General features: G+C 49.5%; 1 protein-coding gene across 1 annotated transcript; it reads left to right on the forward strand.

Moving 5' to 3' along the window:
• Positions 1–7970: 7970 nt before the first annotated feature.
• CUNH11orf96 (chromosome unknown C11orf96 homolog) lies at positions 7971–8891 on the forward strand. The gene has a single exon (XM_061462744.1). The coding sequence runs from the start codon at positions 8176–8178 to the stop codon at positions 8536–8538; it is 363 nt and encodes a 120-aa protein (XP_061318728.1). The 5' UTR covers positions 7971–8175; the 3' UTR covers positions 8539–8891.
• Positions 8892–23064: the final 14173 nt, after the last annotated feature.

Raw genomic sequence — 23064 nt, forward strand, 5'->3', positions numbered from 1 at the left:
TCTGGTGCTACTGTTGACCTGTTTCTGCTGTTGGAGTCAAGTGCATGTATTTAGAAGGCTAAATATGCATTAGGTTCCATTCTTTAACTTCAGGATAGCTGGAGGAACCTCTTCCCTCGTTACATGGCTTTGAAAGCAATCTTCTAAAAATGCTGCCCAAGAGATGTTCCTGTTATAAGGATTTCTTCCTTCCCGGCACTGTTTTGACAGGACAATATTCCTGGCCAAAAGCCTTTTGAAAAGAAGGTTTAAACTCTGATACATTACATTAAATTAAAGTAAAATACATGGTTTATCTGAAAACAAAGGTTTATACTTACACAGATTTGGGGATGGGGACTTGCCTGGGCTTTTTGGTTTTGCTGTTATCACCAGACTCATTAAGCACGGAGTAATTTGTCCATATGAAACAATGGAGCAGGTGCTAAGAGCTGCTTTGCCTACAAAGCACCTCTGAATTTATTTTCCACATTCTTTATATTCTTCCCATGTCTCCCAAGCTACCTGTCATAGCCTTTTCCTTTCACCTCTCCTTTGTTCGTATTTATCCCTAGTTTCCTCTCATGTGTTCCCTGCTGCAGGTGCGTGCTGAAGATCTAAACTGTGAGTTCACTTTTTTCCTGTTCCTTCATTCAGAAATGTCATTTTCCAGCAGAGAATATGTGTCTTTTCCAAGAACAGCTGAAAAACTGCATTGCTCAAAGCTCTTCAGTGTCTGTGGCTTTCAAACAGATGGAGTCTGCTGGTTACCCCAGTTCAGATTCCCTTTTCCCAAACAGCCCTCACTAAATAGAGCAGACCTCAGGCTTGATGGTGAGGAGAAGATGAATGGAAGCTGCCTTTGGTGAGGATGGATGGTGCATGCCACCCTGAAGGAACATATAGGATGGAGCTGTTCAGAGAAGAAGGGCGACTGGTTCCATCAGCAGTATGTAACCACTTATTTAACGCCTATATTAGCAATAATATTATTGATTAATCATACTGGTGGCAGGAATTGCTGCTTGCACTGATTGTTTAATCACAGAACACTTGAATATTCAAGCACTAGCTTTTGGTGGGGTTAGAGTAGATCTGGTTGAATACTGTGCTGCTGAGCCACACCAGGTTGATCTGAGCACAGGCCATTTAATATCAGGAGCAAAGTTCTGTCATTTATCTTTGATATTTCTTCTTTTCTAAGGGGAAAAGAAAATCTTTAGGATTTTCGGTTTTGATGAGCTTTAAAGCCATGGATAATGTTATTCCTCCTGTGTCAGATTAATTCTAGCTATGTATTTTCCACTTGTCATGAGTGATGAGCTTATTGTAGCTACATATAGTAGTTTATAGCTACAGTAGTAATGTGGAAGGAGATGGAGTGCCAGGAAGGGGTTAAGAAACCTGAAGTTTCATACCATAGTATTGGCAAAGTGCAGAAGACTGTTCTCCTGGGCTTTGGGATAGAAGAGGTATGATGGGTGCTGTGAATCCATAATGCCTCCTTCTCAAGTGCTGCTACTATTGACTTAGCTAAAAAGCGTTTAACACCCACTTTGCCTTTTCTGGTCATAAATCTTTTCAAGAGTGGATAAGAAACTTACCTCACTGTGTTTTGTTTTCAATGTGCTGCTTTTCCATCCTTGAGGTTTCCATAGCAACCTGAGCCATTTGTTTAAATTGGAGCTCACTGTCCTGTCCTCCCCGCACTGAACTTTACTTAGAATTCATAGAATCATAGAATCCCAGACTGGTTTGGGTTGGAAGGGACCTCAAAGCTCATCCAGTTCCAACCCCTGCCATGGGCAGGGACACCTTCCACTAGAGCAGCTTGCTCCAAGCCCCTGTGTCCAACCTGGCCTTGAACACTGCCAGGGATGGGGCAGCCACAGCTTCTCTGGGCACCCTGTGCCAGTGCCTCAGCATCCTCACAGGGAAGAGCTTCTGCCTGAGAGCTCATCTCAGTCTCCCCTCTGGAAGGTTAAAGCCATTCCCCCTTGTCTTGTCACTACAGGCCCTTAATAAAAGCCCCTCTCCAGATTTCTTGTAGGCCACTTTAGGTATTGGAAGACTGTTACAAGGTCTGTCCTGAGACTTGAGCTCCACCAGTGAGGAGCAGGGAATCCTCCTCTCCTCACTTCCTTGCCCAGCAACATTTCTGCACCTACAGCTGACACATTTCCTGGACCACCAGCACAATCCCAGCCACCAGCCCAGCAGTGGCCATGCAGAGGGACAGAAACTCCTGGGATTCAACAGTAAAGTTCTCCCCTGCACATTCAAAAGGTGGGTTTTTTTTAAAACCATCTATTTTGTGGAGCAAAATATCTTTTTGAACTTTTACACACCTGAGGCAGGACGTGTTTTATTGATTGCAAAAGGTAGTATTGAACAAGGAACCCTAATTTCTACACTGCTTAATGGACAGGATCACAGTAACAAGTAGACAAAGTAATACCTCCACAGTTAAACCATGCAAGGTTAGAGGTTAATTTTACCCCAAGTGGCAGCAACTTGTACGAGCAGGAATAGTCCAAGCAGTCTCTTAATTTGTTAAAAGTACAGTTCTATTCCTTAGACAGCTGAGCTTTCTGCAGTCTCTGGCCTCCAGTTGTCTAAACCACGCTTTTATCTTGTGTCCTTGTATCACTGTGCCTTGACACGTCAGTAGCAGTGCTGGGAGAAGCTGCTATCCCTTCTGACGCCCGTCAGGCCAAACGAGGGCAATTCAATGGAGTGCTTTTCGTCAGGGAACATTTTGCAGCCCTCTTTGAAAAACAAAGAGTTTCATTCCTACATTTATTGTTAGTGGTGTGATGACAGCCAGATGCTGTTACCCTGTGACATGCTACTGAAACCCTGAGTACTCACTTCAGTTATCACTTTACAGTTGAAACAATTCAATACAGAGGGTAAAATAGTCCATTTGTGTGAGGAGCATTATCACATTCAAGCATTTTAGCCAGTACTTTGTCCTAACGGCAGCAGGGAGAAGCTTTATAGGATTTACTGCAGCTCATGGAAAGTCAGACAAGATTGAAAGTGAGATTTGAAGGGGTAGGAGCTTTGAATACACAGACTTTGTATTAACCGTGTTGTATCATGAGCTCCTCACAAGTATTGCCAAGTATTTGAACCTACAGTCATGCTGCAGGTACATCCTCACATTCCAGTACTATAGGCAGTGTGCTGTACGATCCCCTGTGGGTTTTCTATCCTACTCATAGAATCATAGAATGGTCTGGGTGGGAAAGGACCTTAAGATCATCTAGTTCCAACCCCCTGCCATGGGCAGAGATGCTGCACCCTAGACCATGTTGCCCAATGCTCTGTTGACCCTGGCCTTGAGCACTGCCAGCGATGGAGCATTTACCACTTCTTTGGGCAACCAGTGCCAATGCCTCACCACCCTCACAGTAAAGAACTTCTTCCTTATATCTAACCTGAACTCCTCCTGTTTCAGTTTGAACCCATAGACCCCAGACTCTGTCCCTTGCTCGTTACTCCAGCCTTGGCTCTGCTGTTGATGGGCCTGTGTGGCCCTGCTGCTGCCCCTCCTCTCTCCTGTCTCAACATTCACCACACTCCTGCCTTCAGCTGGCTCCTCTGCTTCTGAGGGTTCCTCATTTCAACTCATCTTCTCTTTGGTCTTCACAGTCTTCATTTTAATGCAGCCCAAGCCTGACCTGACTGCACTTGGCCAAACTACAACAGCATTCTTCTCACATGCTCTTGCTTAGAAGCTGAAACCTGGGTTTCAATGACTTTACGTCACAGTGAAAATCCATGGCAGGTTTACACCTCCTGCGACTGCATCCCTGAAATGACTCAGCATTGGGAATCAGCCACTCAGCTGAATTTCCCATGTTTACTGATTTAGGTGGATGTGGAAAGAAATTTTTCGGCTATGATTAGCTGAATTCAGACAAGTTGTATATAAAAAGGAGAACTTTGTTTTGGTTTGTTTGGATTGGGTTGGAAGGGACCTTAAAGCTCATCCAGTTCCAACCCCCTGCCACCGGCAGGGACACCTTCCACTAGAGCAGCTTGCTCCAAGCCCCATCCAACCTGCCAGGAATGGGACAGCCACAGCTTCTTTGGGCACCCTGTACCAATGCCTCAGCACCCTCACAGTGGGTGGGTTAAGGTATGCTGCTGGGAAGAAGCTCGTCCCGCTGGCTCGGGGGTTACCACATGCTCCATCTTGGAGCGCAAGCCATGATGTCCAGGGTATCCACACTGGGATTGCCAATCTACAGGTGTTTCTGTGAAAGCCCCGGGGTTGCAGAAGTTTCTTTTCCTGTAGGACAAGGTGACTCTCTCTTCCCCTCCTCTTCTTACTCTTTCCTTTCCCTTCTGTGGCATTCCCTCTGATAGCCAGCAAGAGGAATAACAAGGAATAGCCTGTAAGTGTGTTTCCTATAATCATTTTGTTAAATGAGTGACCTGATGACATAAATTAATACCCCAGGTGCTGTTTCAGCAGCATTAATCCTTTCTCCTGCTGTGCAAATGGCATTTTAACATCCCAAGGCCCCACAGCTGCTGAGTGGATATTTAATGTAAAACATGCAGCATCTGAAACATTCCCAGCCCCGGGTAAAGATTCCCTCCAGCCCTGGCATCCAACGTGACTTCAGGCCTGTACTATGCAGGCAAGAAATGTGCTCTGATGATCCACGTGGCAGAGGGCTTCTGTAACCTATACCATGAGGTCACATTTCAGTACCGGGAGCAACCGAGATTGAAGTCATGATTTAAACCACTGGAGTAAATATAGTTGGTACATTAGCACATCGCAGACCTAACTTGGGGGATTATGTCACAGGATATATTTTCTGAATTGTCTCAAATACAATCTTTAGGTCTCCTGGTTATTACCATGGTGATGTGGCTCCAAGTCGGCATTGAAACCTCCCAGAGCATTTTCTAATCAGAACTGAATGAATGAAATGTTCTCTCTACCTTAAGTGAAGTCAGTTTGCCCTCAGATCGAACATTCTGTATGGAACCAGATGGGCAGTTTGGGCTTGGGATGCATGTGTTGAATTAAAGATGTTGTATGGACCAGCCTTTCTTCAGCAGAACCTCGGATGCTCTTATGCTGGACTGGATTAAATTTAACTTGCTTCATTTCATAGAATCATGGAATGGTTTGGGTTGGAAGGGACCTTAAAGCTCATCCAGTTCCAACCCCTGCAACAGGCAGGGGCATCTTCCTCTAGACCAGGTTGCTCCAAGCCCCTGTGTCCAACCTGGCCTTGAACACTGCCAGGGATGGGGCAGCCACAGCTTCTCTGGGCACCCTGTGCCAGCGCCTCAGCACCCTCACAGAGAAGAGCTTCTTCCTATGAGCTCATCTCAGTCTCCCCTCTGGCAGGTTAAAGCCATTCCCCTTGTCCTGTCCCTACGGGACCTTGTCCCAAGCCCCTCTCCAGGTTTCCTGGAGCCCCTTTGAGCACTGGAGCTGCTCTAAGGTCTCCCCTTCAGGAGCCTTCTCTTCTCCAGGCTGAACCACCCCAGCTCTTTCAGCCTGGCTCCAGAGCAGAGCTGCTCCAGCCCTCGTAGCATCTCCATGGCCCCCTCTGGACTTGCTGAAACAGCTCCACATCACTCTTGTGCTGTTGCCCCACAGCTGGATGCAGGGCTCCAGGTGGGGTCTCACAAGAGCAGAGCAGAGGACGACAATCCCCTCCCTCAACTGAACATAAGATGATTTCTCCACTGCCAGAACAAGCCTCCTGTGTCAGCCCAGAGCTTGTCGCAGGATGGAGTCCTCCAAACTGTTCTGCAGGCTCATCTTGTTGGAGGGCTATGCTGAGGAAACTCACTTTGTCCCTTGTCCTGCAGCAGAACCAAGTTGTGAGGAATAAAAACTGTTGTAAATGGGACTCTTGGAGAGAAAATTGTACTGCAGCAAGGGCTGTATGGGCTAAATTTAGCCATTGAAATCAACAGTAAAGAAACACATCCTTCTCTGAGCTGGAATGATTCAATTTGACCAAAAAGAAAATTGTTCTCTTATTAAGCTAATTGTATCTCCCAATAAAAAGGCTTCAAGCTGACCCTGGCCCTAAAGCTGCCTTGGGAAGCCAAGAAACCAAGAGATTGCAGCCAGGTGCTTCATAAAGCCATGGCTCTGACTGTTTCTCTTACCCTGGCAAGAGGCAAAGCAGCCAGGCTTCTAGAAACATGCTAGCGAGTGCCTCTGGTCCTCCTCTCCAAAATCCATGTTTCCTGCTTTGTTTTACCCTGTTTGAGCCAGGGCTGTAATGATAATGGTTTGTTTCCAATGCAGGTCCTGAAGCATTGCCGCTGCTAAGGCAGTTTGAAAGGCGGAGGGACCAGTCCCAAGTCTAACCCAAGACAAAGCTGAGACTTTCTGATGGTGAGCTCCCCAAAACAAGTCCCTTCCTGGCTGCTGGACTGTGGCACAGGACGTGTGCGATGGATGGAAGCTTCACTGCTCTGCCCCTGCACAAAGAACTTGTTATATGGCAAACTGCAGTAACCTGGAGCTTGTGGCAGACATGCTGGCTGGGGTGCAGGACCCATGGTAAGCTCACATCTCTCTGGGGGCTGATTTACCAACTGGTGCTTCCTGTGCCCCAGATACCTCTATTGAGGGCACACCAAGAACTGACTGCTCAGGGCCCTGAGCTCACATTGCTATCCCCTCTCCAGCACAGACCAGGATTCCTGATGCTGTTGCTAAGCCTCTGCTTCCTTCCCAGTTCCTAACCAGCCTTCAAAAATATCCCCGAGTGGGTGAAGCTACCCTGGAGAATGCCTTTGTGGGAACAGTCTAACATTAGCCCTGCAGAGGGGACAGACTGATCATTTCAGGCTCTTCCTCCCTCATGCTTTTCTACTCCACTTCCTTCTAGTTCCTTTGCTATCCCTGTCGTATGTTTTTCTTGCGCTGTTGGGTTTTTCCATCGCTGACACTCCTTGGCACACACAGCTTTAGAGTGTGGTCGCAGCCGGCACTGATTTGCAAGCTTTTGTTTCAGCTCACTAATACTTGCATGCCGTTTTCCCTCTGAGGATCCGATTTTGCATCATTCCATGGAAGTAATTCAGAGCCCACAGGGGAATGGAAAATTTTAGGATCCCATCTGAAAGGAAGAACACAGAGTTGCACTGAAGGTGTTTAAACTACATCAGAGGTGGCAGAATTGGGAGTGAGATCCCAGCATCCTGCTTAACCCTCTGGTGCTGCTGGTTTCTTGTCTGGAGCTGTCCCATGGGATCCCTGTAGTTGAAGTCTGGCTCCTTGCAGCATTGGGGTGTTCAGATTGGGCTTGCCTCGGGGTTTCCTTTACCCACGTTATTCCGATGGTAGCGATCCCTGCTGAAAGCTGATGTGCCAAGTCTGTCACTGTTCCTTTACAGCCATAGAAATCATGGTAATGATAGAACAAGCTGCGAGGTGGGATGTGGGAAGCTGGGATTCTCGGGGCGCTCGGGGATGTCGTGAGGCCCCGGTAATGCACTCGATGCTCCCCCGGGCACTGCGGGAGTGCCTTGGGGATGGAGCCGGTGGTGAGGGGAGGCCGGGAAGGGGCGACGGGACCGAGGGCGAAGCCTCCGCAGGAGGCTCGGTCCCGGTGCCTGCCATTCCCCCCCCCGCCTTCACCGAGGGGATGGGGCGGGTGGGGGGGACCGGGGGCGGTGACAGCGGTGCCGGGGAGACGTCAGGCGGAAAGGAAGAGCCCGCAGGCTGCGAGAGGGGCCCGCTGCCGTCTGAGCATGCTCCCGCGGGGGCAGCGACGGGATATATAACGGTGCCCAGGAGCCGGCGGCTGCAGCAGCAGCAGCGGAGGACGGTGGGAGCCTCCGGTCCGCTCTCCGGTCCGCTCTCCGGTCCGCTCTCCGGTCCGCTCTCCGGTCCGCTCTCCTGTCCGCACCGCACCGCGTCTCACAGCACCGATCGGCTCCAAGCTCTGCTTCGCTCCTCTCCAAGCTCCACTCCGCACGGTACCGCACCGCTCCCCGCGGTACCGCACATCTCCGATCAGCGCCGACCCGCACCTCTCCGAAGAGCACCGCTCCTCTCCGCATCTCTCCGCGCGGTTCCGCTCCGCGCTTCCCCGTTGCCCGCCGGCCGGAGCCTCGGTGCCCGGTACGGCCGAAGCTCCGCGTCCCGCTCCGCCGGCCCCGGTCCCCGCGGCGGACGCTCCCGCGGGCGGCAGGATGGCCGCGAAGCCGGCCGAGCTGATGGGCATCTGCTCCAGCTACCAGGCGGTGATGCCGCACTTCGTGTGCGTGTCCGAGGAGTTCCCACCGCCCGCCCGCCCCGCTAAGAATCCCAAGGGAAAGCTGCGGCGGCCGCGGCAATCGCGTTTCAAGACGCAGCCGGTGACTTTCGACGAGATCCAGGAGGTGGAGGAGGAAGGGGTGTCCCCTATGGAGGAGGAGAAGGCCAAGAAGTCCTTCCTGCAGTCGCTGGAGTGCCTGCGGAGGAGCACCCAGAACCTCAGCCTGCAGCGGGACCGCCTCGGGAGCTGCCGTCTCCGCAACAGCCTCGACTCCAGCGACTCGGACTCGGCTCTCTGAGGGTTGCCCGGCTCGGTGGGACCCGATGGGACTCGATGGGACCCGGCCCGGCCAGGACTGGGCTGCAAGGGAGCCCCGGAGGCGGGCAGCCGGGTCGGGATGTTTTCTAAGAAAGCGCTTGTACCTTCGTTTCTATTCGATTGTATGAAACTCTCCGTTAAAAAGACAAAAAAAAAAGAGAAATCTTTTCTATTCGTTAGAAGAAATGAGCTGTTTTAGATGCATTGAGCTGCTGGACTTTATATTTATTTTTGCATTTAAACCGTTGACTGCATTAATTTAATATGTTTCTACCTGATTGTCTGTTATTATTTCCATAAAAGAGTAATAAAATCTGATATATTTGCACAGTATTTATTCGACCATCCTTATTTGGGGGATCTGGCTGTCCTCTCTCAGCTCCCTTTACCCCTTTGAGAGCCAAAGGGATTGAAAGGCTGCTGGTAGCTAGTGCAGGACCAGTGATGCTTTCTTCGGGGATGCTGCTTGGAGAGGTTTTGCAGCCTGTACCGACAAGTAAAAGCTTAATGAGACAAGAACCAAGTTAGGCTGGGTTTAGACAACTTTATTTGCTGGTTTGGGATCTTTGTGTTAACCCAAATGGACTTTTCAGGAGTGTTTATAACTGATTGTGTTGGGAATTTCATGCAACTGGGCAAGCCTCGTGCATTCCCTAGTGTACGTTCTGTTCCTATCCAAGCTGCTTTTGTCCCTTCTCTTGTCTTTTCTGACCTCTAAACTGTTTAGTGCTGCAGGCGTGGTTGGTAGTTGGATAGAATGCAGTTTTATTTACTAGAGCAAATGGTACTATATGGAAAAGGAAGGGCATTTTGGTGTGGTGCAGGAGTGAAGTTGTGTGAGGGGTGCATGTGTGTACGTGCGTGTAAGGTTTTGTAAGACAGTGTGTGGTGTGTGTGCCAAAGAGCATCTGAAGCTCTCTGCAGCATGAAAAGCAAATTCCCAGACTGGGAATCTGCTCCCTGTGTTTTTCTCCATTCTCTTCAAATACTCCTGTGCTAACAGTGTAATCCCAGGGGAGCACATCTCCTCCAGGCAAGCCCCCGGCAGCTGAAACTTCCCAGTTCTAGGTATTAGCTGATAGAGAGCTGTAGCCTCTCACTAACTGATACCACTAAGATTTCCTGGGGAGTCACAGCTTTTCTTACACCCTGGTGCAATCACACTGGTCAATAGGGACCAGAAGGATCCTGTGAGCTGGTCGGGGGAGGTAAGGCTGGGGCAGAGCAGAGAGATGACTATGATGTGGATGGAGACCAGGGTGCTCAGCCAGGGCATTCATGGACTTGTACCTGCTGGGTACCAAAGTGCAGCCCGATGGTGGCTCCTGCTCCAAGGCTGTCTGTAGCTTAAAGCCGAGGAAAGTCAGGAGGGGAGGGCACACACTTGGTTTTGGACAGGTCCTTCACCAAGTCTTGCAAGCACAGGAGGAGTTTTAAGCCCTCCCTTGCAGCAGGAGAGCTAGCTGAGCTCCAGGACCAGGATCATGCATGCGATTCAGCAGGCAAGGAAACAGGTCTGCGCTCTGACCTGACCTCCTTGTAAAACAAGCGTTTAAATACTCTAAAGCATCCTGCCTGTCCCCCTGCATGCAGTGGGAACAGCTTGTTTCCCTTTGCTGTCAGACCCTGCTGGCTGCTGTGCAGACACAGCACATACATAATCACCATCCAGTACAAAGCAGCCTGACCTCCAGAGCAGCTTTCAGCCAACCCAGACTCTGTCAAAAACAATCACTTACCAGCAGCGGGGCTAATTTTCCTCAACCAGCTCCTTATGCTGTTACAGTACTGGGAGTCTGGGGTTTGTGAAAGGGTTGGAAGCATCTATGGGAGCTCTATAGCCTAAATGTTGGGTAATGTACACAGTGGGAAGTGAGCTCTGTGAGAGAACCCAAGTTTGTGTAGCATCCTCCCTGTACCGCAGCTTTCAGGCTCCTTTTTGTCTTGCTTTCAGCTCTGCTCCGTATCCCCCTGATACAAAGTGTGCGGCAGCTTCAAGAGGTTGTGAGCACACAATCTTCTTCCCTGCTCATCACTCCTGCTAGCAGCTGGGATTAAGTCATAGCAGGTCATTTACCATCACCCTTCCTACCCCATGCAGTAGGCATAGGAGGCTGTGCTGTGCCAGCCGAAGCATCAGGGATATGCTTCCTGGAAGGTGGAAATAGCCCTGTTCCCTTTTCTGTTTCAAGAGACAAACGTGGATGTTAACACAGAGGACAAAGCGGGTTTGAGGATCTGTTGTCACAGATCATTTGAGGAAAAGCCATATTCCAGGGGTTAGGCTGAATACATAAGTTTCTTTTCATCTGCTCTTTGTTAACATTTCTCTGCTCCATCTCAAAGGCAATAACAGGGGAGATGCCAAGGCTAAAGATAGGCTAGCATTTATCTGCAGAACAGCTATGATCGAGGCAAAAGGGTGAAAAGCCAGAGTGGTTTAGCTCCGTCCTGGAGAGGCCTTGGAAAAACAAACCTCCCATCCAGTCTTCCTGTGCTGCTCATTTTGAACGTTTCGCTTGCAATGGTTTTTAGCACCATGAATACCTGTCCTGGAAGGCCTATTACATTCACTTTACTGAGGGCAGTGATATGTACCAACGGGGTTTGAGTCTGTCACCCACTACAGGCTTGAGATGTGGGTTGTGCATTTCCCTTTAGCGATTTTCACAGCTTAAAAGCATCCAGCAGGTGCCACTTAGGGTGATGCTCGGCAGGGCAGTGACACAAGCAGTTTGTGTCTGTATAGGATGGAGCTGGGATCCAAGTGCAGAATGGGTCTCAGGGCAGAGGGGAGCACCCAGGGGTGCCTTCAGCCCCATTGCTCCAAATCATCTTTAATGAGACCTGCATTTTAACCTCGTGTTTCTTCATGTGTAAATCACCCTCTGCAGTGAGAGGAGCACTCGGTGGGTGAGTAAAAGCTTGAACTTGAAGGCAATTCTTTCATTGTCTTCCTGATTTGGGTCCAGCCCCCTTTGAACCAGTCAGCATCTTCCCCCTGTTCTCATGTTGAGATGCTGTGCTAGTGTAGAGCCACTCATGCTGGTGTGGTGGATCTGAACCTCTGCACCTTACTCTGGCCTGACCAGCACAGAGGGGATCTAAATGGTGCAGCATCATTGCTCTCCTGGCACTAGGAAAACCCCAAATCCTCTCTCTGCAAATTATGGACAAGGTTTTTCTACCTTCCCCCCACCCCCCCCCCCCAAATATTTTAGCTCAATTTGACTCAGCAATTCATGGAGTATTTCTGGTTGCAGTCCAGTGGGGCTGAGGGCAGCCTCCTCTCCTCACTGTGTCCCCACCATGTCTGCTGCTGGATAACTTCTCTCACCTCTGGGTTCCCAGTGACTCAATGGGGACACTTCATAGTGGATTTGTTATCAGGAACAAATACAGGTTGGTGCTTGTCATTCCTGCAGGTTTCCATGCTGGGATCCTGGGAACATGTTTAGGAGCTGGTTAATGATGACGTCTCCCTCACCAGTGCTGTGGGTCTGATCCTGGAGGAGCACAGTGGAATCACTGCAGGACACTGGGTAAGAAACAACACAGTCATTGTTATCTATCCTCCAAAGCAACAGTAGAGCCAAGAAACCGCTCCTCTGAGAAGGAAATAATCAGGAATCCAGGAATCACACAAGCAAGGAGAGGTTTCCTTCTGCAATAGGAGGCCAGACAGAGCAGGGAGCTTGCCAGTGCTTCATCAAGCAGTAATGTGTGGTCTTTCCCTTCCGCTTGAGCAGCCCCCTAAGTTGGGTGGTTAAACTTGGGATAATGAATTATGGGAATGAATTAATTCCCAAACAGCATCACATCACATGTATGTGTGTGTCCCTGTGCCTGCTCTGTCTAGTCGAGACTGAGTGCTGCTAACAGAAGGGCCCAGCTCTTGGCTATAGAGCAAAGCACCTCCGAGTATTTAATTGACAGTGCAATCAGTTTAACTGGTCCTAGGGGAGAAGGAAATAAGTCCTGCATAACCAGGAACAGTTCCTTGTGCCAGAGCATCATTAAACGTGTCAACTTTTAGGCTATTAAGGGTGTGAACTCGGTAATTAAGCACTTGTGACTGTTGCCTAGCAAATGTCATGGTGTGTTATAAATAGAGTAGGGTCAGATCCTGATGTTGGCTCTGCTGGTGCCAGACTGGCTTTGCCCCAGCTCCGCTCTGGAGTTGATCTGGTTTTTCTCCTTGAGCATTCATGTTCTTAAGGTCCTTTCCACCCCAAACTGTTCTATGGAGCAGGAGCCGGTGGTGGCAATGGGGAGAGACTGGAGGAGCTGAGCAAGAGGGGAAGGGGCTTTCCTTTGCCTCCTCCATGAGTCCATACTGACACAAGGCTACAGAAGACTTCCTCTGAAACCAAACCAAGTTCTGATTTCAAACCAGACAAGATCTACCGCGATAACTTACAACTGCCTTGAACAGAGATTCTTTGTCTGGAAATGTTTGCATTGAAGAGGTTGCAGTTATTTATTAGGAACAGGCAAAAGAGAGCTTTGATTCCTTGGCTTGATTTAAAACCCCGTTGTTGTGGAAGATCTCTTTTCTCTCTCTTTTTTTTTCCCTTCCTCATGAAGAAAATGACCTTTCTTGGGCAGGAGGGAAGGCGATTGGCGAGAAGGGAGAGAACACAGCTCGCTTGTGAAACAGCTCTTGGCTAACGCAGAGCCATGCGAAGGATGTTTATGTGCTTGTCACTTTGAATCTTGGGTTCTGGCAAGTCTGTTTTCCCTTTGAGAAGTATTTGGAGGTCTTGACCATGGTCGTTAAAGATCCATTTCAGTCTCTTTTCACAACAGCCTCTAATTGAGGGGAAATTCAGGGAGGTAACATGGTTTCCCCACTATTCCTTGTGTTAAAGCAAACGGAAAGCAGCATCGGGAACACAGGTTATCGCTCGAGCTTACTGTTAAACAATTGCTGTTGAGATAAGTTGGATGCATTTCAACTCTGTATGGCTGGCATTTACCATGGGAATCCATGCAGGGGGGTTCCACATTGCTGCAGAAGTGGTATCACAGTGACCTGCACCACTCCAAGGTGCTCTGCGCTTTGGATGCAGGATGGATGGTCGGGTTTTGGAAGGGATGGAAAGATGCAGAAGCAGCGAAACCTGGAAGGATACAGCCCTGTCCCTTTGCAGGGAGGCAGCTCAAGCCAAGTGATTTGGGAATGGAGCTGCTGGAGCAGAACCAAAGGGTGCAGGGAAAGGGGAGAGGCAGGAAAGAAAGGAAGAAAGAAGACAAAAATACCCAGCCTCGGAGAGAAATGGGATGGGGCCCGCCTGCCTAAGAAGGCAAACAAGAGCCTGGTTTTAATCAGCTTCCATTAGTAGCACCCCTGAGTTGATGCACATTTGGGATCCAACAACGTGAAGTTTTGCCTGTTCTGAAGCATATTGACATTTTTTATGGGGTATTTTTGTTTGTTTCCCAAAATACATTGAGGGTTATCAACCGGCTCCTCCTTTTCCCAGAAAAATCAACCCAAAATAACCAATCTGAGAGCTTTAGGAGTTATTATTTTTATGACTATGTCTATGCATGTGTTTACTCTTGGATGTATTTTTACCATGCAGAGGAAGCAAGCAGGCAAAGCAGGAGAGGTGGCAGGATTGCTGAGATTTCGGCTTAGCTTTAGATGGAAAGGATGCTCTGGGGCGCAGAGCAGAGGTGATGGAAGTTGGGGTTCCTGGGATTTACAAAACCATAGAATGGTTTGTGTTGGAAAGGACCTTAGGATCATCCAGTTCCAACCCCCTGCCATGGACAGGCACACCTCACACTAAACCATGGCACCCAAGGCTCTGTCCAACCTGGCCTTGAACACTGCCAGGGATGGAGCATTCACAACTTCTCTGGGCAACCCATTCCAGTGCCTCACCACCCTCACAGTAAAGAACTTCTTCCTTATATCCAATTTAAACTTTCCCTGTTTTAGTTACTTAATTTACTGCTTGTTTTGGCACAGAGAATGGTCTTGTGCTTACAGGGAGGGATGGAGAGCTAGGGAGAGAACACTGCTCCTGACCCTTCTGTTGGTGCACTGCATGGCCCTAAGCAAGCTGTTTGTCTCTGGACCTCAGTTTCCCTGTAGGAGAACTGGGAATTGCAGAGGCTTGGTTTGCTGATCCCTGTAGGTGGAGGTCTATTGCTTTGGAGCCAAGGGAGATGCGTTTGGTTGGTGAATGGAGAGGACTTGGATTTATTCAGGTGCCAAGGTCTAGAGTGAGGCATTCCTGCCCATGGCAAGGGGTTGGAACTGGATGAACTTTAAGGTCCTTTCCAACCCAAACCATTCTGTGGTTCTATGATTGGTATTCACACATTGCGTGTGGCCTTCTTAGGTGTCCTATTCCCTTGTTCAAGGGGGCCTGAGTCTGGATCAGGGAGGAAAGAGGGCTTCATGTGAGCATCCAAGAGCAGAGGATGACATCGTGTCTGAGCCGAAACATGGTCACTCAGGAGTTAAGTGGGAAGGACCTGTAGGACACCAAAGTACCTGATGCCTGAGTAGGTCAACCAGGAGAGGATCAATGCTTTATGTGAAATGAAAGCTCCTCAGGGAGCTCTTGATTTAGCTGAAGGAACGCACAGATGCAACGAGAAGGCACTTTGCAATAGGGATAATCAAGCATTCAGATTTCATGGCTCTGTAGGGTGAAACATCCTCCTTATATCCTCTAGGGTAAAGCCTTAGCTTCAAGGAGGAAAGAGTGAAAAAGGCTTGCAGATATCCAGGCTCTGGAGGTTAGGAATCCATGATGAATTTAACCACCAGAAAGGCTTTTCAAAGAGAATTAAAATAGCTAGCATGGTTAAATTGTAGATTAAAGAATATTATAAGAAGTAAAACGATGTCATGCAAAAAGGAGAAGTCATGTCCAAGGGGGGGAAACAGGAAGGATCATAAATACTGGGCTGTTCAATGTGAAATCATAATAAGACGTGCTTAAGAAAAGAGTTTGGAGAATGGCTTGTGAAAGGCTTGAAGCTTCTGCTATAAACTAGTGCAAACACACTGAAGGAAGGAAGCTTGATAGGAAGTCTTCGTTCCTCTGGTTGAATGGGGACTAAAGTGAACACTTAAGGAGGATAAGGCAGTATCAGAAGAGCTAAATCTATTCCCTGCAACATTGTAAACTACTTACACTTGTCTATGTATTCAATATGAAATACTTTAAAGCTACTGATGGTGAAAGAGATGCTAGTCATTGGGATAGTCTTAAGTCAATGTGTTACTCAGCAATTAAGTGATGAGAATGTTGACAATTGCTAGGCAAGAAATCAAGAGTAAAACACAAAGTCTTAATCTGGCAGCTATCTAAAATGCTCTGGTACCTTGAATATCCTGCTTGGGTCTAGTTGTTTAATCCAAAGAGGTATCTCTGTTTCCTGCTGTTGAGCAGAATTCAGTGGAGTGAGGCCTTTTGGTTTGGGAACAAAAAGACAGGAGGAGATGCAGGACTTTGTGAATAGCTCATGAAGATCAGTGAGGACCTTCTTAATGATTTCTGGCAATACAAGAGCTGGAGCAGCGTGTGAGTTACTGAGCAGCAGGTTTAGGACAGACTAAAGGAAATACTTCTCTTGCGCAATGAGTAACTGAATCACACAATTCACTGTCAAAGGATGCTGTGGATGCCAAAGGGACTAGCCTGCTCCCAGTGCTATTAGGGGAATTCCTAGGAGGAAGGTTTATGCAGAGCTGGTAATGATTGCATGGGGATGGCGGACAAAAGGCTGTGCTGGCAGCCTCAGCTGCTCTGGGGCAAAGCCCTGTCCATCCCATGTGGGACACAAGGGATACCTGTCCAGGCAGAGCAAGGGCAGGTCAGGGGTGCTGATCCCCTGCCAATGCTCCCCAGGCAGCTCTTGGCGAGGGGATAATCCTCATGGCCATTCTATGGGGAAGAGAAGCTGTGTGGAGACCTCAGAGCAGCTTCCAGTGTCTTAAGGGGGCTACAAGGATGCTGGAGAGGGACTCTTCATCAGGGATGTAGCGATAGGATAAGGGGTGATGGATTCAAACTGAAACAGGGGAAGTGCAGGTTTGAGATAAGGAAGAAGTTCTTCTCTGTGAGGTTGCTCAGGTGCTGGCACAGGGTGCCCAGAGAAGCTGTGGCTGCCCCATCCCTGGCAGTGTTCAAGGCCAGGTTGGACACAGGGGTTTGGAGCAACCTGTTCCAGTGGAAGGTGTCCCTGCCCACGGCAGGGGGTTGGAACTGGATGGGATTTAAGGTCCTTTCCAACCCAAACCAGTCTGGGATTCTGTGATTCTTTGGTGGAGCACCAGCTCATTCCCCACACTGCTCCAGCTCTCTAACACTGGTGTGGTCCCTCCGAGAGCATTATTGATACCTGCCATGGAGGGAGGTGTTCAAGGCCATGGTGTTTGCTGTACAAATGCTGTGTTAAGACCAATTCTGTTAGGAGCAAGGGAAGCTCTTCCAGGGCTTGTTGCACTGAGACACCCAGCTGATAGGGCTGGTCTGTGGTGAGAAGCTTTCCTTCTCTGCCCTGCAGTGATGCCATGTCCATGGTGTGCATTTGCATCTCTGCTGACTGGTTCAGTTCCTTTCAAGTGCCTGGAAATTCAGCTTTTATCAGCAGAAAGCAAAGATTTCTGTCCTCGTCCTTCCACATCCCTGTGGACATCAGCTTTATCTCCTACCCTGTGCTTAATTCCTGTGTAGGCACTTAGAGGCTGATCTTAAAGTGAGCATCAGCACCACCTCCATAACACATCTAAATAAAGCAGAAGTCGGGTGCCAGCATATGGTTCCTTTCCAAATGCCATGTTGGTCCTGCTAGAGAAAATGGTTATTTTCCTAGGCTGGAGAGTCAACATTTCATGGGGCACGATTAGAAACATAAAATGAGTGTCCAAATATAAAGAACTGGGCCAAATGCTGCAGTGACTCAGTAACTGCACTTAATAAATGGAATTATACTGAGCGGGGAATAAATCACCCCAGAATCTGGCTCTGGGTTCGTTGCTGGAACCTAGACAATAATAACAGGTAGGCCAGGATCGCATGTGAAAAGCCAGGATTGTGCTTTTCCCTGCTGTTACCAACTGTGCAGTGCCTATTTTTATCAAGGATGTTCCCTGCTCACGTACGATGGGCTGAAAGCTCTTGTCCCCGTGCGAGGCCCCCGCTTCCTATACAAACAACCCCATAGACGTGTGCGAGGTCTTGGCTGATGCTCGTAGCTCTCCTTGACGTATTTCCTGCTGCTTATCTGCTGGGCTTGAGCAGTGTTAGTCTGGAGAGGGTCCCGGTGTTGCTGAGCCTGTTGGACCAGCTCAGCTCCCCCTCTGGTTTCCTCATGCGTTAGCAAAGAGTGATGGTCTCAGAGGACCATGACCTACTGACCAGCAGGCAGGCTGAAGAGGAAGGCTGCCAGCGTTGTGCTGGTCCCTGGTGCAGGATTCCCTATGGAAGTCACTGGGGATGGGAGGTCCGGCTGGCTTTCCTGCAGGAACTGTTCGCACTGCTCTGACAGAGCCTTCAGGGTTGTGTTGTTTGAAGTTTAAACACTGTTCTGATTTAAAACAGCCCAAATGCTCTTACAGCAAGGAAAGGTCAGGGCCCCATTGAACGTTCACTGGTGCTTGGGAGCCCTCTGGTTGCTGGCCATCCTTAAGGAGCCTGCAACATGCTGCTGCATCCTCTGTGAGCATCTTAAGACCATGCTGGGTTGAGGAAGCCCCTCCAGCTCAGACTGCAGTGAGCTGGCTCCTCTTAGCTTCACTGCAGACTGGAAGCTACACGGCTTCCCAGGCTGTTTTAGCTCATTCTGTGCACATCAGCAGGCTGTGTGGAGAGGAGGGTAGGACTCAGGACCTTTGGGGACTATTTTCTGCCATTAGATCCCTGTGAAACACCAGGTTTGGGTTGTTAAAGGAGTATATGCCGTCCAGCTTACAGAAAGCGACCTCTTTGGGCTCTGTTCCTCCAAATATAAATAAGGTTGACATAATGTTTAGCTCAGCCTTCCCCAAGTACATTTTGTTTCGTGAGGCTCTGGTTTGTTCGTGTTCCCAGCTGAATAAAGCCTGTCCTGAGGACGCAGCCTGCGGAGCAGAGCACCCCTTCCCAGTGCTGCACGCCCCATCCATCACACGGTGTCCTGCTCTTCCCTGCCATCCTCACGAAGAGAACAACCCTCATGGAAAGCTGTAACTCCGCTTGATGTCTGTGCTCCCTGCACACAGAGTTGTGTGCTCGGCTCAGCAACTGTTTGTGCCTGTAACACCAGCAGATAGATTCATGTTTCCCATCTTGCTCTCTCTTTCAGCCCGACGCGTGCTCAAGTGGGGCAGCTCGTCAGACTCAGCCTCCTCCTCAGCAGCTTGTAAGTACATCACGGTTCTCAAAGCCAGGGTTATTTTTACCATCTCCCTCTGCTTGTCGGTGGCACTGATTTGCAAGCAGCTCTCACAGCTGTGTCCCAGCCACCACGTGCTTCAGCCAACAGCTTCAATTATACCTAATGGGGTAGGAGCATGGCACAGGCAGCCTGGGTGAGGGATGTCTGTGCCCTGGGGAGGGGTGAGGTTTCTCTCCCCATCCTCAGCCTCATTTTGCAGTTTACCTGATGCAGCCTCAGCCAGAATCAGGCCTTCCATGGGGGCTGCTTCACCTGATGTGTGCCTGTGGGAACCTCTGTGTCGTGCCTGATGCACTGTGGAGATCTGCCCTCCTAGCTATTAGCCAGGCTAATAAATGGTTAAAAGGGTGGTGTCATAGTCAGGGGTTTGGGTGTCTTGAACACGGGACCCAAGCTTGTAGGCCAGGTCTAGTGGGGGCTGGTGGAGCTGCTCTGATAAAGAAGGGAAAGAGCAGTTTTGGTAGGAGGCTTGCCAGACTGGTCAAGGAGGCTTTAAACTAGATGTGTTGGGGGAGGGGGGCATCATTCCATCCCAACACACCCAGTCAGTTGCCAGAACCTATAATAAATGCTTGGAGCAATGTAGAGATATCCCAGCTGCTCCAGCCAATGAGCCAGCTTCAGTTGGAGCTCGGCTCCGATGCCTCTATACAAATGCCTGTAGCATGGGGAAGAAACAAGAGGAATTAGAGATGTGTGCACGTCTACGGGGTATGATATAACAGGCATCACAGAAACATGGTGGGATGACTCCTATGACTGGAGGTTACAGGCTCTTTAGAAAAGACAGGCCTGGCAGGCAGGGAGGGGGAGTTGCCCTTTCTGTTAGGGATAGGCTGGAGAATATGGAACTCTGTGTGGGGACAGGTGAGCAGTCCACAGAGTTTGTGGGTCAGGGTTAAAGGGAATATGGCTATGGGAGACATTACTGCAGGGATCTGTTACAGACCACCTACAGGAGAACCTGAGGATGAAGCACTCCATAGACAGATAGGAAAAGCCTCACGCTCGCAGGCCCTTGTTCTCATGGGGGACTTCAACCACCCTGACATCTGTTGGAAGGGCGGTACGGCCCGGCACAAGCAATCCAGGAGGTTCCTCGGTTGTGTAGAAGACAACTTCCTTCTGCAAGTAATAGAGGAGCCGACAAGGAGAGGTGCCGTGCTTGACCTCGTGCTCACCAACAGGGAAGGGCTCGTTGGAAACGTGACGCTCCAGGGCAGCCTTGGATGCAGCGATCACAAGATGCTCGAATTTGAGATCCTCAGGACAGTGAGAAGAGCGTGCAGCAAGCTCACTGCCCTGGACTTCAAAAGAGCAGACTTTGGCCTCTTCAGGAGCCTGCTTAGTAAGGTTCCATGGGATACAGCCCTAGAGGGCAGGGGGGACCAAGACTGTTGGTTGATATTCAAGGATCACCTGCCGCAAGCTCAGGAGTGTTGCATCCCAACTAGAAGGAAGTGCAGCAGGAGGACCAGGAGACCTCCTTGGATGGATAAGGAGCTCCTGAGGAAAATTCAAATGACAAAAGAGGCTTATAATAAGTGGAAGCAAGGACAGGTGGCATGGGAAGAGTACAGGGATGTTGTCCGGGAAGCTAGGGACCAGGTTAGGAAAGCTAAGGCCCAGTTGGAATTAAACTTGTCTAGGGGTATTAAGGATATCAGGAAGGGATTCTATAGGTACATAGCAAATAAAAAACAGACAAGGGAGAATGTAGGCCCCCTCAGGAAGCTCTCGGGAGAACTGGCTACACAGGGTTTGGAGAAGGCTGAGGTTCTGAATGACTTCTTTGCCTCGGTCTTCACTGGCAAAGGCTCTGACCAAACCACCCAAGTCTTAGAAGGCAGATGCAGGGACTGTGAGAATGAAGACCTTGGGCCCACTGTAGGAGAGGAACTGGTTCGAGACCATCCTAAAAACCTGAACGTGCACAAGTCCATGGGTCCTGATGAGATCCATCCGCGGGTCCTGAAGGAGCTGGTGAATGAAGTTGCGAAGCCGCTGGCCATCATATTTGAGAAATCCTGGCAGTCAGGTGAAGTTCCCGATGACTGGAAAAAGGGAAATATAACCCCCATTTTCAGGAAGGGGAAAATGGATGACCCGGGGAATTACAGAGCAGTCAGTCTCACCTCTGTGCCTGGCAAAATCTTGAAGCAGATTCTCCTGGAAGGCATGCTAAGGCACATGAAAATCAACAAGGTGCTTGGTGACAGCCAGCATGGCTTCTCTAAGGGGAAATCCTGCCTGACCAACTTGGTGGCCTTCTATGATGGGGCTACAGAACTGATGGACAGGGGTAGAGCAGTTGATGTCATCTACCTGGACTTGTGCAAAGCGTTCGACGCTGTCCCACACGTCATCCTTGTCTCTGAATTGGAGAGACATCAATATGATGGATGGACCACTTGCTGGATAAAGAACTGGCTGGATGGCTGCACACAAAGAGTTGTGGTCGATGGCTCAATGTCCGGCTGGAGACCAGTAACGAGTGGTGTCCCTCAGGGATCGGTGTTGGGACCGGTCTTGTTCAACGTCTTTGCTGCTGACATGGACAGTGGGATTGAGTGCGCCCTCAGCAAGTTTGCCGATGACACCAAGCTGTGTGGTTCGGTTGATTTGCTGGAGGGAAGGAATGCCATCCAGAGGGACCTTGACACGCTTGTGAGGTGGGCTGATGCCAACCTCATGAAGTTTAACCGTGACAAGTGCAAGGTCCTACACCTGGGTGGGAGCAATCCCAGGCACAGCTACAGGTTGGGCAGAGAAGAGATTCAGAGCAGCCCTGTGGAGAAGGACTTGGAGGTGTTGGTCGATGAGAAAATGAACATGAGCTGGCTTCAGTGTGTGCTTGCAGCCCAGAAACCAACCGTATCCTGGGCTGCATCAAAAGGAGCGTGACCAGCAGGTCGAAGGAGGTGATCCTGCCCCTCTACTCTGCTCTTGTGAGACCTCACCTGGAGTATTGTGTGCAGTTCTGGTGTCCTCAGCATAAAAAGGACATGGAACTGTTGGAACAAGTCCAGAGGAGGCCACGAGGATGATCAGGGGCTGGAGCACCTCCTGTATGAAGACAGGCTGAGGAAATTGGGGCTGTTCAGCCTGGAGAAGAGAAGGCTGCGTGGAGACCTCATAGCAGCCTTCCAGTATCTGAAGGGGGCCTATAGGGATGCTGGGGAGGGACTCTTCATTAGGGACTGTAGTGACAGGACAAGGGGTAATGGGTTCAAACTTAAACAGGGGAAGTTTAGATTGGATATAAGGAAGAAGTTCTTTACTGTGAGGGTGGTGAGGCACTGGAATGGAACCAGGGCAACCCATTCCAGGAAGTTGTGAATGCTCCATCCCTGGCAGTGTTCAAGGCCAGGTTGGACAGAGCCTTGGGTGACATGGTTTAGTGTGAGGTGTCCCTGTCCATGGCAGGGGGGATTGGAACTGGATGACCTTAAGGTCCTTTCCAACCCTAACCATTCTATCTCTGACTGCCATAGCATATAGAAGAATTGAAAGATTAACATCTTTTAATTTATTTATATTTTTTATTTTAATTATTTTAATGTATTTTTGTATTTTTTTATTAAAACAGTAACACCTTTTAATTCTTGGTTTGTGTTTGAAGGGACCTTAAAGCTCATCCAGTTCCAAGCCTTGCCACGGGCAGGGACCCCTTCCACTAGAGCAGCTTGCTCCAAGCCCCTGTGTCCAACCTGGCCTTGAACACTGCCAGGGATGGGGCAGCCACAGCTTCTCTGGGCACCCTGTGCCAGCGCCTCAGCACCCTCACAGGGAAGAGCTTCTGCCTAAGAGCTCATCTCAGTCTCCCCTCTGGCAGGTTAAAGCCATTCCCCTTGGCCTGTCCCTACAGACCCTTGTCCCAAGCCCCTCTCCAGGTTTCCTGCATCCCCTTTAGGCACTGGAGCTACTCTAAGGTCTCCCCTTAAGGAGCCTTCTCTTGTCCAGGCTGAACCAGCCCTCACAGCATCTTCGTGACCTCCTCTGGATCCATTCAGGCAGGTCCACATCCCTCTACTTAGTAAATAAGTATTTCCTGTCAAAATGTTGTGGTTTGGGTTTTTTTCTTGGCCAGCACATTGTT

Source organism: Pezoporus flaviventris, unplaced genomic scaffold, assembly GCF_033815535.1.
Source record: "Pezoporus flaviventris isolate CSIRO_AGI_PZ_B2104156 unplaced genomic scaffold, CSIRO_AGI_Pfla_v1 ptg000035l, whole genome shotgun sequence".
Taxonomy (NCBI): Eukaryota; Metazoa; Chordata; class Aves; order Psittaciformes; family Psittacidae; genus Pezoporus; species Pezoporus flaviventris.